A 17,344-nucleotide genomic window follows, 5' to 3' on the forward strand; every position below is an offset into this window, starting at 1 on the left:
TTTAGAATCCAAAAAATATATTTCAAGAAATCCACCATCAGAAAAAAATAACAAATTAAAACAATTTTTTATAAAATTATATTCCCCTGTAAATTGTTTTTATTATTGATGAAAATTTTCTCCTGCCGTTTCTTCTCATCTTTGAAGGCCTGAAATTTATTAAAATGGATAAATATTACTACTTAATGCTACACCAGATTTTCAAGTTCTCCAATTTAATTATGTGAACTTCACAGCGGTCTGAAATAACGACACCCTCCATCCCCTCACCACAAACTGGATGAACGAACTGACCAAAACATGAGCTCCATGCTAAATTAACACAATTTATTCCCTGTCATAATATCCACATGTATTCTAACTCCATCAATATCAATTAAATAAAACAGGGATTATATCATCCATAAGTAGCGAAGCACCCTAATATCATGGATAAATAAACAAAGTGATCAGAAAAAGAGAGATAGAAAAGGTAAACATCCCCCAAAGAGGACTATCCACGAACAAGAGCACGTGATTCTAAGTACCTTCCAGCATTGATCCTGAGTATATTCTTTCAGAATATAATAGGTCACTATTAGTAATTAACATATTAACGAGAAAATTTATGTTTCACCACCACTTTAAGTTGAAGAAAAGTAAAAAAATGTCCACTATTTTTAGTTAAAATTCTATCAAACGTTTTGTTGAGTTTGGGGTGTCTTTAATTGTCCATGTTGTCAAATGATAAAAATTTTAAAAAAAGTCAAAAGCACATATACTATATCTCATATGTATGTTTAAATAAATGCTATTATGGATTAATTTACAATCTATATAATACGAGTATTCGCATATGTATCATCAAATATCCATTTTATTAAAAGAATTAGCTTCATAAAAGTTTTCAAAATCAATTAAAATACCTAAAAAACATGGTGAAACATAAATTTTCTCGTCAATATATCAAAAATATATGGTGATCTATTATATTCTGAAAGAAAATACTTGGAATCAATGCTGGAAGGTACTTAGAATCATGTGCTGTCGTTCGAGGATAGTCCTCTATGATAAAAAACTTTCTTGAGGCATAAAAACATCTTCACTGTAAAAGAGGGTGCATATAAGTCGATCAGGGAATTTGTTGGTACAAACAGACATCCTGTTACTTTTATGTAAGAATTTGTTACCTGGGTGTTTGCTTTCCTTTCCGACCGTCTTTCCCGTCGGAATTCTTTTACCTAAAAAATACACAATTAATAAAAGTGACTGGCGGATAAGAGAGAAGATAAAGTTTTAATTTAGACTCCATATATGCAACTAAGCATCAAGGGGATATGTTCTTTACATTACATACATTTTAATTTGTCATCAATACTGTTTTTTCTCATTAATTTTGTTCAGGAAAAATAAATTTACCCCCCATATTACATTTTTTACCCCCAACCTCCTAAAAAGGCTTGAACGTTCTTTATATTGGTTAAATTATAATATGATTATGTAAAAACATAAGTATTTTAGATAGAGATAATAATAATCTTACCGCAGCTTTTCTAGCACTCTTTTCTTCCTTGGTTTCATGCTTGTAGCGGATGGAAATTTGGGAAACCCTGAAAAAAAAAATATTTTATCAAGGCAATCTTAATTTTTGGCTATTAAAATTGAAAAATTGTCAGTTCTAAAAATAAGAAAAATCTTATTTTCACTAATAATCACATAAAAATGATATGAAATAGAGATAAAGTACGTCATTTTAAACAGACATACATAGATTTACATATTCATTTCAATTGAGCTTCTAAATACTTTTTTGGACAGCTAGGTGACATACTAGTGACATGTACTATCTAAGAATTATTAGTTTCAACAATGTTTCGTAACACTTGGTTTTAAAGATTCTCCTCCCTTTTCCTTGGTTTACACCTACAACCTGCTGCATATTTACACTATGCGCGGTTGACGCCGATTTATGACGGTTAGCGGCTGAATGAAAAAGCTCTACCTGCTAGCTACGCTTCTAATATCCGCATCCCTATCGTCTTCGTTCTCGCGGTCAAGTTGTTTCAGAGCTGCGGCTGTCAATCCACGCCCAAGTGTATTCTAAAAACAGGGACGAGAATACGTTATCCTATTGTAGTGTATAAAGTAGAAAGATTTTTTATGTAGAATTAGATTTTGACAACTACTAAAAGCTAATGGTTTTAGGCAGAAAATAAGATATAAAGTTTCCAAAACCAGCTTTTAATTTACGTTTTAAAATAAAGATTATTACTTTTATAATTGCTATAGGCAGTGAAACATTTTAGAAATAAAGATTGTGTCTAATAGAAGAGAATTTGTTAGAAATCATTTGAGAAAATGTGGATGAAAAATGAAAGAGAAAATAAGTGACAAAGGAAGGCTAAATGCAGTTTGTGCTGTTACAATAAAATTCAGTTCCTATGTTTTAATAATAAAACCTGTGCGAAAGTGAATGCATACCTTCAAAGGAGAAGGAATGATGAAAATCTTATGAACAAGGGAACGTTACCGACAAACATCACGAATCACTTATAGAGCAATTAAAAAGGATTCTTTAAAATAAAAAAAAATGAGAACTTAAAAATACGTACCAGAGGAATTCCAGTTTTGGAAGAGAGTTCTATTTTATCATAAGTCTTGCGTTCACTGGTAAGTTCAACAATACAATTAATTTTTTGGGGGAAATAATCAAGTCGTAATTTTGCATTTTATAGAATAAAAATTTCAATAAGATAGTTTTTTCAGGTATTGTAGATAACCAGGGATCCTAATGGATAAGACAATGGATATAAATTGATGTACACCCTGAATTATCAAAAGCAAAATAATATATCCTTTCTGTAGAATAAAATTATTGATAGAAATATTGGTTATTTTGTACTATCCTATCAAGATTTAGTGTACATATGCAAAACTTTGGAACCAGTATATTTTTAAAGTCCATTATCCCTTGCTCCCTGTAAATGACTAAACAATAACATAACAAATATCCAAAATCCATAAAATGTCTAATCACCCTATCTTTCATAGAGCCCCTTACCCCCCCCCCCCCTTAAACAGAATTAAATTGTTTCCTAATAAGTTTAGGATGGTTATAGATATTTGAGTATGTGGACAGTATTGATTCACAGTCCCACTTGGCCTCCGGGTCCCGATCAGCAAGCTCCACAGTTACAAAATCTGTTTCTTTGTCCTCCTACAACAATCAACAAATATTTTTCAGTGTCTTTAGCAAGAAAATAAACTATAAAATCAGAAACAAAAACATGCAAATACCATTAGAGTAAAATACTAGAGGGGGAAGGGGTTAAATAACAGTATGTCCCCATCCCAAGGACCTTGTGCCGACACTTTTGGGTCTTTGAAAATCAACCAATAGTGTCGGGAATATTAACACAGCCAAGTAGCAGAAAGCAATTTGCTATCTGGCGAAATAGGTTCTTGAAAAAGGTAGCAGGTAGTTATCTGTATATACATCTATACTATAGATCTATTAATATTCCTCATATCTATACAGTTCCTCAAATCTGTTCAAAGAAACTTTAATCCCATAGTTGTAACTTTTGTTCCTTTGTGCTTTTACATTTAGTTTTATAAATGGCACTTCATGAACCCCCCCCCCCCCCCCTAATTTTGATCAAACCTAAAAATGGACCGCCTCCACTCCCCCCATCTATGATTGTGCATTTATAAAAAAAAAATTTTTTTTGGCCCATATGCTAATTGAGGAAAACATCCAATAATTTACTGACCTGAACAACAGCAAGTCTTCTCATCATTTCTTTCTCTCGTTGCAACTTCTGATATTCTTCCCTCTTGGCCTAAAATAGTGGTTATGGTTTACAGGGATCTTAGGGATAAAACTTTAGATATGATAAATTATGATAAAAGTTATAGTTTTAGGCAATTTTTCTATCCTTTCTTACCCTATCTAATATAGAGTCCCTAGATGCTAAGGGCGCACCCGCTAGTGCACTGAATATATTGCTATCTCAAAATATCTACTAGATATCCTAACTTTCTACCAACCTTCTCCGTCTCCTTGAGAAGCTGTTCCATCCTTGCACCTTCTTCATCCTCCTCTCCCTCGATATCCTCTCCATCCAGAGCACCCTCGTCAAACTCACCATACTTATCCATAAACCTGCGGATACAAGGATCAAATTAGTTAATATATTATTACTTGGATGTTGCACCAGATTTTAATGTACTCTACCTAATGAAGTAATACTCGTTGCAGATGCAGATGGTTAACATAACGATAAATTAATGTACATCTCTAAAAATGATACATTATACTATCTTTAGATTAACACTATTGGTTAGAAAGTTTGTACATTTAGGATAAAACATTTTGTTGTGCTTCTTTATTTAAGTTAGGTTAAGTAAAATTCACGATAACCCTAGGGTGACCCTAAAAAGTTTCAGGAATTAAATAATTCACGGTGGTGGGGGAGGGGGGATATTTTTGAGTTGAGTGTTCAAAATTTTAGGGGGGGGGGGACGGGGTGGGTGGGTTAACTTTACAGACGGACTTTACATTAATTTGAAATTATAGAGTAGCTTTGCTTCTAAAAGGTTGGTTTAACAAGGATAATTATATTCATAACTTACTTTTCAAATTTATCATCTAGTGTAGCAAGTCCTGCATTTCTTCTGATTATAGAGCTTGACATACTGTAGTTGGTAAACTTTGTTTTAGTTTCCTCATCCTATAAATAATATAGAGAGAGACATATTTTATGTCTATAACCTCTGCATTGCTCAAATAAATGTCTTCTGGTTATAACATCTTTAAATCTTTTAAAATAAGATCTTTTCAAACTTTCAAAGCCAACCAATAATTTAATTATCCAACCATTCTTTGGAAATCTGAACTTAGGAATGCAAGTATTTCAGTTGTTGGGGGGCTACCTTAGTTTTTAAGAAGACTACCCCCCCCCCCCCCCAATAGCCTATTCCTCTACAAAAAAAATAACAAGAATAAACTTACATCAAATGGCTGGAGCTCGGGAACTTCATCGTACTCGTCATCTGACCTTCCCCCCATAAAGTCACTGTCAGCATCGCTCCCCTCCTCCTCGGAGTCAGTGACCCACTCCCCTTCCTCTCCTTCAGCTCCCTCTCCGTCCCCCATGAGCTGCATCACAAAGTCGTCGTCCAGCTGGTTTTCTGCGCGGTTGAGTTCATTTCCAAATAATGTAAGTTTTGTGTGGTTTTCCTCAAAGTGCGTGCATAGTCGAGCAGCTAAACCATCTCTTTTTTCGTACTTAATTGAATATAAAAGCAGGAGGGAGAACCTTTTCCTGTGATTCAAGGGGTAAGGTACTTAGTGGAAAAAGGCCAAAAGTAAGGGTTAATCCAGCAAATATGAAAAGTCTAGAAGATTAGTCCCATAACTTGACCAATAGAAACACAGTGCAGGAACTATTTAAAACTCCACAGAAAGTATTTAAAATGAACATTCCTGGATCATCATAGTTGAAATCTTCATCCATGGCAGCTACTATGTCAGGATCAAGGCTCAAATCCAGTCCTCTAAAATTGAAGGTATTATAAGAGTGAGTTATGTTCTACTTGATTTTTATATTCAGACTTTAAATATTGATAATAATTTAAAGCCAGGAGCCGGACCCGCCAGCCGTTACTTTTCCAACTTTTTATTCGATTTAGGGAAAATAGACCTACAAAGGATTACTCATTCAAAATTTCATCCTGAAATTCGGATTCTAAGTGTCATTTGCGCATTGAGTACTAGGTGGTTGCATTAACAACCCCCCTCCCCCCTCATTAATAATTGAAAAGTTAAATTACTTCTAGTTAAACCAAAAGTACCCAAAGATTAAAAGCCGACAAATAAGATGTAGTATGTTTATGAAACTTTGGGTACCAGTAAATTTGCATACCTGGGAGCCGCCTTGTTAAGCAGACCAACCTCCTCCTCCTCGCCGATGGTTGGGAACAGATTGTCCGCAAGTCCGAAAGGTTTCAGCTTAATATCGCCTTTCTTCTCTCTAGGCTTGTTCTTGACAAAATCCTCGGGACGGATAACAAATCTAAATAATGAGAAAAATTAGGTCAAAGTAAATTTTGTGGATTGTTTCTTTAATTATGGATCAAATAAAGCAGTGTTGCGGATCTACTTCTTTTTTTAGTGGCTTGCTATTTTAAGTAATATAACAAACCCCTTAGAAAAATCCACATAAACAATGTCTCCCTTTGACAAGGACAATTCTATAAGAATCAAAGCAATAGCAAGCAAGCTAAAAAACAAAACATTATCCTTACTTTTCCATGACAGAGCCATCCTCCTGTGTTCTATCCTTGATGTGCTGCGTGTAGTCATAGTCATCATCAAAGTATATTCCGGCCTCATGTTCCAATTTCTTATTCTTTTTCAAAGGTACTTCCTGATCGCGAGAACATAATATTCAAATTATATGCTTTAAGTAACAGGATGTCTGTCTATGTATAGCGACGGATGTTGCTATGTTCCTCCTTTACAGCCAATTTTTTTTATATATCCAATGAAGGTTCATAACTATATTAAAGGATGGTAGTATCGTATCCTTTCAAGAGAAACTGAGCTAAAAAATAATGAACCCCTTCACTAAAAAAATCTACACCTCTTTCTTTCTATCAAATAAATACTATGAAGATTTTTTTTGTATACGAAAAGGGGAAAGTTTGTTTTCCAACATTTATCTTATCCCTGTATTTGATAATGTTGTTTTTTCAACTAAAGTTCTCTTCCGTCACCAGTCAAAATACGAGTACAACGTAAACATTGTTTTATTTTCTTGTTTTTATAAAGTAATTGTTTTTAAAGAGAAGAAAATTTACGAGATATAAATATATTTATTATTACTTGGATCTGACACTAGATTATCTTATCATGTATACTAATAAAGTAAAACTTGTAGATGGCTAAAACAACTGGATTACGAACTCACATCCATGTTAGCAACCTAAATTGACGACAATTTTTCCTCAGTCATAATATCCACTATATTCTGCATCCATACAAATTTAGCAGATTTTCTTTAATTTTCTTGTTGAAGAGTCAGAGAACAAAGATGCATTTTTTTCCACTTACAAGATGCTTATTGCATTAAATATTGAATTGTCATGTTTTCCTTTTCATGTTTGTTCTTTTTAAAGGCTTCCTGCAGCACCATCTGGGGGGCATCGCTGTCAGCTTGCAATGGATCCTAGAAAAGTTTACTTACAAAGGGGTAGTTTCACAAAATGCATTTGAACTTAATTTAGTGAACCGCATATTTTATCCCATTTAATAGGTTAAACTACATTCATATAGCATATATTTGAAATAAATTCAATTTTCTACCACGTAGTTTTTTAAAATATCAAGACTTGAAAATCGTTTTTTTAAATTGCATATGTCACAAAAAGACAATTTTTAAGTCTTGATATTTTAAAAACTACGTGGTAGAAAATTGAATTTATTTCAAATATATGCTATATAAATGTAGTTTAACCTATTAACTGTGAAAAAATATGCGGTTCACTAAATAAAGTTCAAATAAATTTCGTGAAACTACCCCTTTTGGAACAACAAAAAATAACTTCCTTGTCTCCTCATTTATAAAGAAAAACCTAATATGTCCGAACCACAAAAATTGTGACATTTAGATGAAAAAAAGCAGAAAAGCAGAAAATTGATTTTGAAGTCTAAACAATTTTACATAAATATGATGAAAAATGTATTACTTAAAACATGCTTAGATAAGAGCTATAAGGAAGGTGCGGATGTACGGACGGACACACTATAATTATACAAAAGCTTCGCTTTCAAAACCTAGTAAACACGATTGAAAATTCTTTTCCAATAGCTTAACCGCAAAAATTTTGTCATTTGAAAACTCAGTTGTCATATAAATTTTGGTTACTTTTGGTGAGATATAAAAAGATAAAAAAAATTCGTAAGACCATAATTTAAAAAAAAGCATTGCTTAAAAAAAACATAAGGTTTACCTTTTGGGATCTATGAACAAGGTGAAAAGTGGTGGAATTCTTTTTACTAAATATGGACTCCTTCTTTTTACCCATTTTGGATTCTTTTGGGGGGTGACTATCACCTCTGAAAGAATACTTTCTGTATATCCATAAAAAAATAATCACAGCGCATTTTCAAATATTTATCAATAATAATGGTTTGTTGTCAATGTTAGGTAGAATTAGGGACAACAGGGACGTAGGGAAAGGACAATGGAGAAAAAATTGTTTTAAATTTTAAAGTTTATTGAGGGGAGAGTTGTTTTCATTAGTCCGATTTTTTTAATTTTGAAAAAAAGTTGAACATTTTTTAACAATAACATATTTTATCAATTGAATCTATTCAAAACAAGTTATTAGTGGTGTGTCTTCAATTCCCCATATGTATCATTTGAAACACTTGAAAATGTGATAATATGCATCATTAAAGGCACACCACTAACCGTTATAAAATTAAGACAGGTACTAAATATCTTATTGAGATTTATCCCATCCAATGGAAGCTCCTCTATTTGATACATGTCGTCTTACAGCCTGAAATTTAATAATAATGTTAACGGATTTTTATAAACAAAGTTGGATTATTTATTAGTTAATATTTCTTAGAAATTTTTGGTTTCTACAGTTGCTTTGTCCGGTAGGTGAGACCGCAAGTAAAAGTGTATGTATGAGCAGTATAAAAATAAATGGCTAACAATCAAAAGAAAGGTCGTTCAATTAAAAGGGTAGGTATTGTCCCTAATATTGATATTTATTTATTAATATATTTATTTTTTGATTTGAATATCAATAACATATAAGTAACCTTATCAAGAATAGTATAGATATCTTTACATCCTTCTAAAGCTACGTCTATAACCTCTGGTAGATGATCCAAATGAAACCTGAAATCATTAATATATCATTTTCAACTAATATTCTAATGCAAATATGCATAAATATGTTAATTTATTTTCTATATTTATTGGAAATATCTGTTATAAAAAAATAATCGTTATATCAAAAAAAGTTCTAACCTGTGTGACATTTCTAGAAGAACAATTTGTCCGGACCTAGGGTGTGCCGCAAGGGTCAACTCTGGTCCACCTAGATATCAAAATTAACAGGTTGGGTTTTTTATTCTCCACTGAAAGTTTTCGATCATTTTTATCAGAATATTAACAGCAAATGAAAATATCAATTTTTACGATATCTGGGGAAAGAAAACTCTGAAAGCTTTGGGGTGCTGGCTGAGGGGGGGAATGATTGATTTCACATTCATAGTCCCATCCCTAAATCCTTGAATTATATACCTGAAGTAGCCTCCAGATTAGAAATATCCACCAGGGGAGTTCCCAACATCAAACTGGACGTGCAGGCAGTCACATAATCCTGCAGGACAAAGTTTCATTTTAAATAGATTTGCCATTCTTAACTAAATTTTTTTTCTTACAGTAGCGCAACGCTGACAAGCAAATATTTCAGATCTTTAGAGAACAGTATACTGTAATACAATAAAAAATTGTATATATTTTTTTGTAAAGCAAAAGTATAGGGTGGTTAATAAAGATAAAAACTTTATTTGTAAGATATTTAAGCTATTAAAAACTAAAAATTCATTCAAGAACATTGACTCCACTTTGGGTGTCTTTAGGACTCTGTACCAATAAATTTAAGGCAAAATGTGTTTATTGATGAAATCTTTTCCTTGAGAGGAATGCCTGCATCGACTAGAGCCAGTGTAGCAGCGTTTACACACGCACAGTAGTTACCACCATCAGCCTAAACATGTACCTATATGAAGGATATATAAAGGATATCCCACAAGTTAATGATAACAACACTATAATCAATAGTACTTAATATTTAAATTTTTTTCCTACAGATTATAAGATTCAAAGGAAAAATATCATCGAAAACTATAAAGAACAAAATTACATCAAGCACATTATTTTAATGATTACGAAAAATGTTTTCGCGTTTTTTCCACATAAAATCGTAGCTTAACTTTTCTTTATTGAACCTAATTAAAATATTCTTACTTGCTCTCGTTCTTAGATAGTCCCTTTAAACAAGGTACAAATCTTCTATATCTCTAGTATTACTCGACGCGAGTACAAAATCCTTGCCAACAACTAGCGGACGTTTTCCCTTACCTGTAAAACCTCAACAAAAATATCAATCTGAGATCTGGGATATAATTCAGTTTTAATCGTGGCCTCAAAAGTTTGTTTCAAGTGTTGCGACATCTCCATGGATTTTTTGTCACCGCGCGGCCGCCTTTTTCGCTCACCAGTACTAAAGTAATAAATATAGGAGATCTAGATGCATAATCAGTAAATTGGAACAATTAGAACACAGTGTTAAAATACTCCGGAAATAATGGTACATTTCATTTCATCCACTTATAATAAGTCAGTTATTCATAGTTGAAAATTATTAAGTCCAAAAATTTTGTCACTCTGAATGAATTAAAAAAACTGAAATCTGCAAAACTTTCCTTTATAAGTTGGAGGGATAATTTGTCTGACAGTCCATCTGAGGTTACAAATCTATTGGTACAGTTAGGTTTAAGGAGACTTTAATTGAAAAATAATGGTTTTCATCAACTTACCTAAATACAGCCATGCTGTACTGACAATTGACCACAACTTTCTCTGCATTGGGACGTAATCTAGATTCTTAATAAAAGTAATATTAAGGATTATTATTTTATGTTGGCTTTGATGTACAGAAGAGGTAATTTTTTGTATCGTGAATTGTCTTATCCCTTTAAATCCCTGGTAAAAAAAAGTGTAGGCGAATAGAAAAAATGGAGGAGATTTTGCGATACCGACAAAAAAAAGGATTCAATCAAATATAGAGTAGCTTCGCTACTAAAATTGTTCCTACCTCTCATGTCATGAGGACCATATACAGCAGCTAACACCTTTGTGTTTCCCTAAATAATTACAAATATCTAATGTCCGTCAGAGCATTACCGACATACTGACAGACCAAGTAAAATAAATAATGGATTCTCATTGATGTATGGAATCTAAAACAAAAACATTTTAACCTTCTTTCTAGCATATCGGCCAAGAATATGACGTTTCAAATAACATGACCAACAAATGGACGGACATTTCGAAGGATAATGAGTAGTTTCGCAACTACTTTATGTGTATGCAAGTTATTGGTTGTAGAAACTTGTAGTTTGGTAACAAATCAAAATTGAACTACCTAAAGTTTTTTAGCCAGAGAATAAGAAAACCAGTATAATTTACAGTCCAATGTTGACTCCCTCTCTGAGTTTTAAGTCGATTTAGATTTAAATAACATTGAAGTAGTAATTAAGAAATATTTGTTATGCCACCCAAGTTTTACTATAGTTTGATACGACAATGTTCCTACCTGTTCAATGTAAGCACTCCCGTCAGCCTGAGCAAATACGCCTAATCTGGTCTTTATCTGGCGCAGTTCATCTGGCTTTCGACCATCCAATCGAAGGCCTAATAATATAATTGATTTAAGGTTGGAATACTTATATTTAAAATGAGAAGTTTTAACTCCCTAAAATCATATAATTTAGATTTAGAGCTTTCAAAGGAGTTTCTAAATATGCATAACAATGGGTTTTATAGGATCTCGACATTATTTCAGTTGCCATTTTAGATTGTTTTGTCTCTGTGCTAATTACAGGGGTGTATATTCTGCACAAGATTTTTTTTTTCCCCTGCTACAAAATTTTTTATTTTTTTTCCCCCCTAGATTTTTCTTAAAAGTAGGGGGGAAAATAGAAAAATATTTAAAGAACTCTATATTTTTTTTATTTTATCCCTCCTACCACACATTTTATTAGTTTTTTTTTAACCGAGGGGGGCGAAATGGAAAAAATGTTTTCAGTTTTCTTAATTTTTACATTTTTTTCCCTCCAACCACTTATTTTTTATTCCCCCCCCCCCCCCTGAGCAGGGGATCCCATGCAGAATATACACCCCTGGCTAATTATGGAAATATTTGTACTTGTCCCCTCTTTATCAGTTAAAATAGAAAAGTGGGTTGTTTTTCTACCATATCTATAATACAAAGTAGCTTGATGTCTGTCCGTCCGTCCGTCTGTCCCTTAAGATCTCGGTAACCACTGAACCGATCGAATTCTACTCTTCAGGGTATATACCTATTGGTCCTGTGTTGGTTTTAAGCTATTTTCTTGGGGGTGGGACACCCCCAACCCCCCCAAAAACAAAAAAAATCCCCTCCCAAAATCCCCCCGAAGCCGCTAGTATCTCATATAACACTAACAAAAAATACTCCTTCCAGGTCACCCTTTTTAAAATACATATGAAAATAACTAGGTGTGGGGTGTCTATGATCGTGAGGAAAAACGGCAAAAATATATACCTTGATCTGACAATAACTCATATCCAGACATTTTAAATTCAAATCAATTCTATTTTATATCATAATATAAGAAATCTGAAAAAAAAATATAAAAAAATAAATAAATTTTAGCAACCATTTAACAATGTAGGTTACATAAAAAAATAACAATTTGACTAGGGTTGAAGATTGGTTTAAAGGCCATAGCACTTTCCCTCCGAAAATTAACAACTTAAAAAATCATTGTTATCAATGCTTTTGTTTATTATATCTATTTTTCTCCATAAGTTTTTGCTGTTCTTTGATGACAATTTTCTTCACTTCGTCCAAAGCTTGCATATACCTAAAAGGGGAAAAAATGATTAAAAGTTGAATATCATGTCACAAAAAAAGCTTAGGCCTTGTTATTTCAAGTATGGCTTCGAAACCGATTTATATTCGCTGGATTAGAAACAGTTCTTACCCATACTGAAAAATCATGATCGTATCATAGACAATTTCTCACGAATAGAAAATACATTAAAAAAATTATTCCTAGTTTTGTAGGTCCTTAGGGGCCAACAAACCTGGAATTAATCTTAAAATTATTCATTTCATAATACGCGGAAAGCTATCTTTAAAACGATGCGATACACAACTAATCAAAAACTTAATTTATGTTCTTTAGCATATACTATGAAATATCTTAATTCATACTAGTGAGGGGAGGGGGGTGTTAGCCCACAACCTTAAACACTATTCCTCCATACAAATAAAAAATTAGGTACCTTAAGAAGATTTCATGTAAAAGTCATAATGTTTATTCCTTCGAAATGTACAAGACACACATCCTGTTACATATAAATTTCTAATTTCCTATACCTTGGTTTTTCTTGCTCAAATTCATCTTCATCAACATGATAAGGCTCAACCTTGGTTACCCCGGCCTCTCTCGTTATCCTGCTGAAATTATTCTCCTGGTTTGGTTCCAGAATTGTGATGGCCGTTCCCTCCCTGCCTGCACGGGCAGTACGTCCAATCCTGCACGAAAACAGATTTAATACCCTACATAGTCAAAAAGACACTATAAAAGATTTTATTTATTAAATTAACCTAGATGCTCAATCAGGAACAAAGCACGAGCTGTACGAACAACTCTGCATTAATAGATTTATAACCCTAGATGGTCAATCAAGACACATTAATGGATTTATCACCCTAAGTGTTCCCTCCCTGTAAGCACGTACAGCCCAACCCTGCACAAAAATAGATATATAATTACAATAGATGGTCACTTTCTGCTAGCAACTTTTTTTTATTTCATGTAAGTTCTAAACAGAGATTTAAAGGCATAAAACAATGTATGATAAATTGATGTACAACCCCAATGATTATAAACAAAATTAAACCTTCTCTGTATTAAGATTAATAGTTGAAAAGTTGACTAGCAATGTCCAAACTTTTCAACTAATATTCTTAATCTACAAATGGATATTTTATTTATTACAACTGCAGGGATGTACATCAATTTATCGTTCATTGTCTTATCCCTTCGTATCCTCTGGGCTTATCCACTCTCTTATGTTGTAAATATACCTGTGAACGTATGTATTTGTGAATCCCGGAGCATCATAGGAAATAACAGCGTCCAACTTGTCAATATCAATACCACGGGCTAAATATAATATTGCATGTTAACTAAGACTAAAAATCGCAGATCCAAATAAACACCCCTGAGGCACTCCAAAACTAATATCAGCGTCCAACTTGTCAATTTCAATACCTTGGGCTAGATAAAATATAGCATGTTAACTAAAAAAAAAATTAAAGGGTCCAAATAAACATTCCTGGGGCACTCCCAAACTAATGACAGCGTCCAACTTGTCAATATCACTACCACGGGCTAAAATATAATACAAACATGTTAATTAAAATAATATATCGCGGGTCCAAATAAACCTCCATAAGGCACTCCAAACTAATCACAGCGTCAATCTGTCCAAACATAATACAAGCATTTTAATTTAACTAGGCCACAGTGGTGTATATTCTGCACAAGATTTATTTTTTTTCCCCGGCTCCAAATTTCTTTATTTTTTCCCCCCTAGTTTTTTCTCACCAAGTAGGGGGGGAAAAGGAAAAATATTTAAAGAACTCTAGGTATATTTTATTTATTTTAACCCTCCTACCACACATTCTTTTATTTTTTTTTTACCAAGGAGGGGGGGGGGAGGGGAATTGAAAAAATGTTTTCAGCTTTCTTAATTTTTACATTTTTTTCCCTCCAACCACTAATTTTTTATTCCCCCCCCCCCCCCCCCCTGAGCCGGGGATCCCATGTAGAATATACACCCCTGCAAGGCCATACACGGTCATTATACGCAAAATTGAAAAACAATGGATAGAAAAACGACATTAAAAACTTAATTTCACAATATTATATTAATACCACAATCAGGGGCCACTTGAGTTTATAACACGAACAAGGGGGAGAGAGAGAGTAACCATAGATTCCTCAAAATTCGATGTTTTGTACATTTTATTAAACTTTAATTTTTATTTTATTGTTTTTTAAACTTCGAAGTTTAAAATCTGGCTTAATTTCCCTTGTTAATCCGGTTTTATTCTAATCCAAAAGGAGGTGTTAAGTTCTCGACTAATCACTTTATGAGAAACCGCCAAAATAAATTACCAATAAAAGTTCTAAATTTCTAAATTATTTGTTACCTAAAGCATCGCTGCAAACGACAATTTTCAGGGTTCCCACATTCACTTCATTCAAAATTTTCTGTCTCTCTGCCACGCTAATATTTGCTGAAACTTCTTTGCACTCGTACCCAAGGCTTGCCAACACCATACATAACCTAGAAAGAAGGACGTATGTATAAAAATTAGTCGTTAATAGGTGGAGTTGCTTCGCTATAAAGCTCCATGGAAAATATTTGTAGCAGATTTTATGATAAGATCATACGATACATAATTTTCAGTCTGGCTCAAAACCGGTTCTAATCCAGCGGATATTAATCAGTTTCGAACCCATACTAGCATTTGCGCCCATAGCGTTTAGGGGCTCTGTATATGAATGGTACGGATGATGATATATAAAAATAGCATTAAACAAGACAAACAAATATCTAAAAATAAAATAGATTAAATCCACAATTAAGACATTTATAAAGCTTATCTAAAAGTATTTTCGGATCAGACTAACAATTTCTGAGATCTTAAGCTTCAGACAAAAAACACATAAAATTACAATACTTTTTAGAGTCCAATTTTAATCGCACCTGTGGGTGTTTTCTTTAGACTTTGTAAATACCAGAACAGAACCAAATTTAAACTTGTCCAACAGATATTTTACCATTAGTGGCTTATGAGCTGAAAAAAATAATATATTTTAGACTTTGCAACAAGATAATGTTGTTGGAATAGTTATTTATCGTATCGGATTATAGACATCTTTCCTTGGATAGAAAAATACAAAATAAAACTGCAAACCAGGCCAATAAAATGCAGGTTAATTTTAAGATTTTATTTTATTATTTGTGTAAAATTCTCTATAATACAATACTATATGTATAATAAATCAGAAAGGGAGGGGAAATTGGAATGAAAATTAATTTTTACCCAAAGTTTTGTATCCTCGTTATTTTATTTGTCGGTTTAAAATCTTTGGACAATTATATTGAATTTGATTGGTTGGTACCAATCATTTGTATTCATACCATCTTTATACCAGCTTTATTTTACAGTAGGAGTAAATTTGTTTATCATCATTGGGATATTGTTTACAAACCAACAAATTTGAACAGTATTATAGTTTATACTTACCAATCTCAGCAGTGACTTTGTACTGTTTAAGTTCCACAGGTATAGAGTACTCTGGAACATCTCTGTTACCGTAGTTGGAGATAACCTTGCCGTCAAGATCTTTAGGCGGCACTATACATCTAGATATATTGGCTAGATTAGGTAAAGTAGGTACATGACCTTACAATATGTGCTTTATGATTGTACAGACTTTAAGACATTGTAATGGACTACGAGAGAGAGAAAATGTTAATAACAAAAATAAATAATAAACTTTACTAACTAATTTCTTGACAAAAAAGAAATGGATAAAGTGAATTATATACATAGGGCTCCACTACTAAACAAACTTCTAGTACCTGAAAAGCTTGGGTTCAAAGAGATTGAGTTGTTCTAATTTTTCTGGATCTTGACCAATGGTGGCGGAAAATAACAGCTTTTGTAGCGGCAGTTCACGTTTCCTGACAATTAGACAGCTTTTAAAAAGCACCAAGGACAAATCTGTCAAATGTAGAGGGACAAAAATAAAATAACGTTTTTATTTTCTGAATTTCTAATTATTACATTGATTAAGAACTGCCAGAAGATAACGACTTGATAATAGAAGAAAAACAAAAAAAAGAACCCCCCCACTTACATCTAATAAAATTTCCTTCCAACATTTATAACACCAATATTACGCATATCATATGTGAAAAATGGAATTAAATCACCATGACAATTACTTTTAAGACTCACCTCAAATTAATCACGTTTAATGGACCAGGACGATTTCTTCCTTTGCTGAAAACAAAAACAAATATACATATAAAATCTGCATATTTCTAAATATCTATTCTCAGTACATTTATCTTTAAAAGGTAGTTTATATCTTTATTAGGCAAGACAATAATGACAATTTTCAAAACTTTGGGTCCTTTTATTGAATAGTAATTGAAACTAGAATTGTCAGACTTGAAATTTTAATCTACAGAAATTGTACCTTATTTGTTCATCGTCATTGAGGATAAACATCAATATATTGTAGATTGTCCTATTCCTTGATATCCCTGAGAATTACCTGTAAACAGCTGACTCGAGAATATTTAACCAGTCATCCCTCATATCCATGATGATGCTAAATTAAATATTTTTCTAAGTAGGGCTTTTAAACCGATTAATATCCGCTGGATAAAATCCGGTTCTAAACCATACTGAA

General features: G+C 32.8%; 3 protein-coding genes across 4 annotated transcripts in view; all 3 read right to left on the minus strand.

Moving 5' to 3' along the window:
• Positions 1 to 8,151, minus strand: LTV1 (LTV1 ribosome biogenesis factor). The gene is made up of 15 exons (XM_080163595.1): positions 7,996 to 8,151; positions 7,134 to 7,211; positions 6,289 to 6,407; positions 5,907 to 6,056; positions 5,468 to 5,538; positions 4,994 to 5,172; positions 4,615 to 4,712; positions 4,030 to 4,144; positions 3,753 to 3,821; positions 3,075 to 3,196; positions 2,592 to 2,646; positions 1,982 to 2,079; positions 1,523 to 1,589; positions 1,170 to 1,220; positions 1 to 149 (listed from the first exon to the last, which is right to left on the minus strand). Exons 1-15 carry the CDS (start codon positions 8,068 to 8,070, stop codon positions 69 to 71), a joined length of 1,428 nt encoding a protein of 475 aa, XP_080019721.1. The 5' UTR covers positions 8,071 to 8,151; the 3' UTR covers positions 1 to 68.
• Ski6 (exosome complex component Ski6) lies at positions 8,101 to 12,484 on the minus strand. The gene is made up of 10 exons (XM_080163597.1): positions 12,379 to 12,484; positions 11,389 to 11,486; positions 10,888 to 10,936; positions 10,610 to 10,676; positions 10,152 to 10,293; positions 9,701 to 9,777; positions 9,309 to 9,385; positions 9,033 to 9,102; positions 8,822 to 8,900; positions 8,101 to 8,550 (listed from the first exon to the last, which is right to left on the minus strand). Exons 1-10 carry the CDS (start codon positions 12,407 to 12,409, stop codon positions 8,491 to 8,493), a joined length of 750 nt encoding a protein of 249 aa, XP_080019723.1. The 5' UTR covers positions 12,410 to 12,484; the 3' UTR covers positions 8,101 to 8,490.
• Positions 12,453 to 17,344, minus strand: part of Dbp73D (putative ATP-dependent RNA helicase Dbp73D) — an 18,538-nt gene continuing 13,646 nt past the window's right edge. For both annotated transcript variants that reach the window (XM_080163594.1, XM_080163593.1), the window contains exons 10-18: positions 17,207 to 17,263; positions 16,885 to 16,929; positions 16,506 to 16,607; positions 16,168 to 16,286; positions 15,624 to 15,714; positions 15,064 to 15,200; positions 13,933 to 14,011; positions 13,219 to 13,377; positions 12,453 to 12,700 (exon numbers count right to left, since the gene is read on the minus strand). In XM_080163594.1, the coding sequence (XP_080019720.1) occupies positions 12,607 to 12,700; positions 13,219 to 13,377; positions 13,933 to 14,011; positions 15,064 to 15,200; positions 15,624 to 15,714; positions 16,168 to 16,286; positions 16,506 to 16,607; positions 16,885 to 16,929; positions 17,207 to 17,263 (883 nt within the window). In that variant the 3' untranslated portion in view covers positions 12,453 to 12,606. The remainder of the gene's footprint in view (positions 12,701 to 13,218; positions 13,378 to 13,932; positions 14,012 to 15,063; positions 15,201 to 15,623; positions 15,715 to 16,167; positions 16,287 to 16,505; positions 16,608 to 16,884; positions 16,930 to 17,206; positions 17,264 to 17,344) is intronic.

Source organism: Acartia tonsa, chromosome 6 (genome assembly GCF_053477335.1).
Source record: "Acartia tonsa isolate MP-2025a chromosome 6, ASM5347733v1, whole genome shotgun sequence".
NCBI classification, from domain to species: domain Eukaryota; kingdom Metazoa; phylum Arthropoda; class Copepoda; order Calanoida; family Acartiidae; genus Acartia; species Acartia tonsa.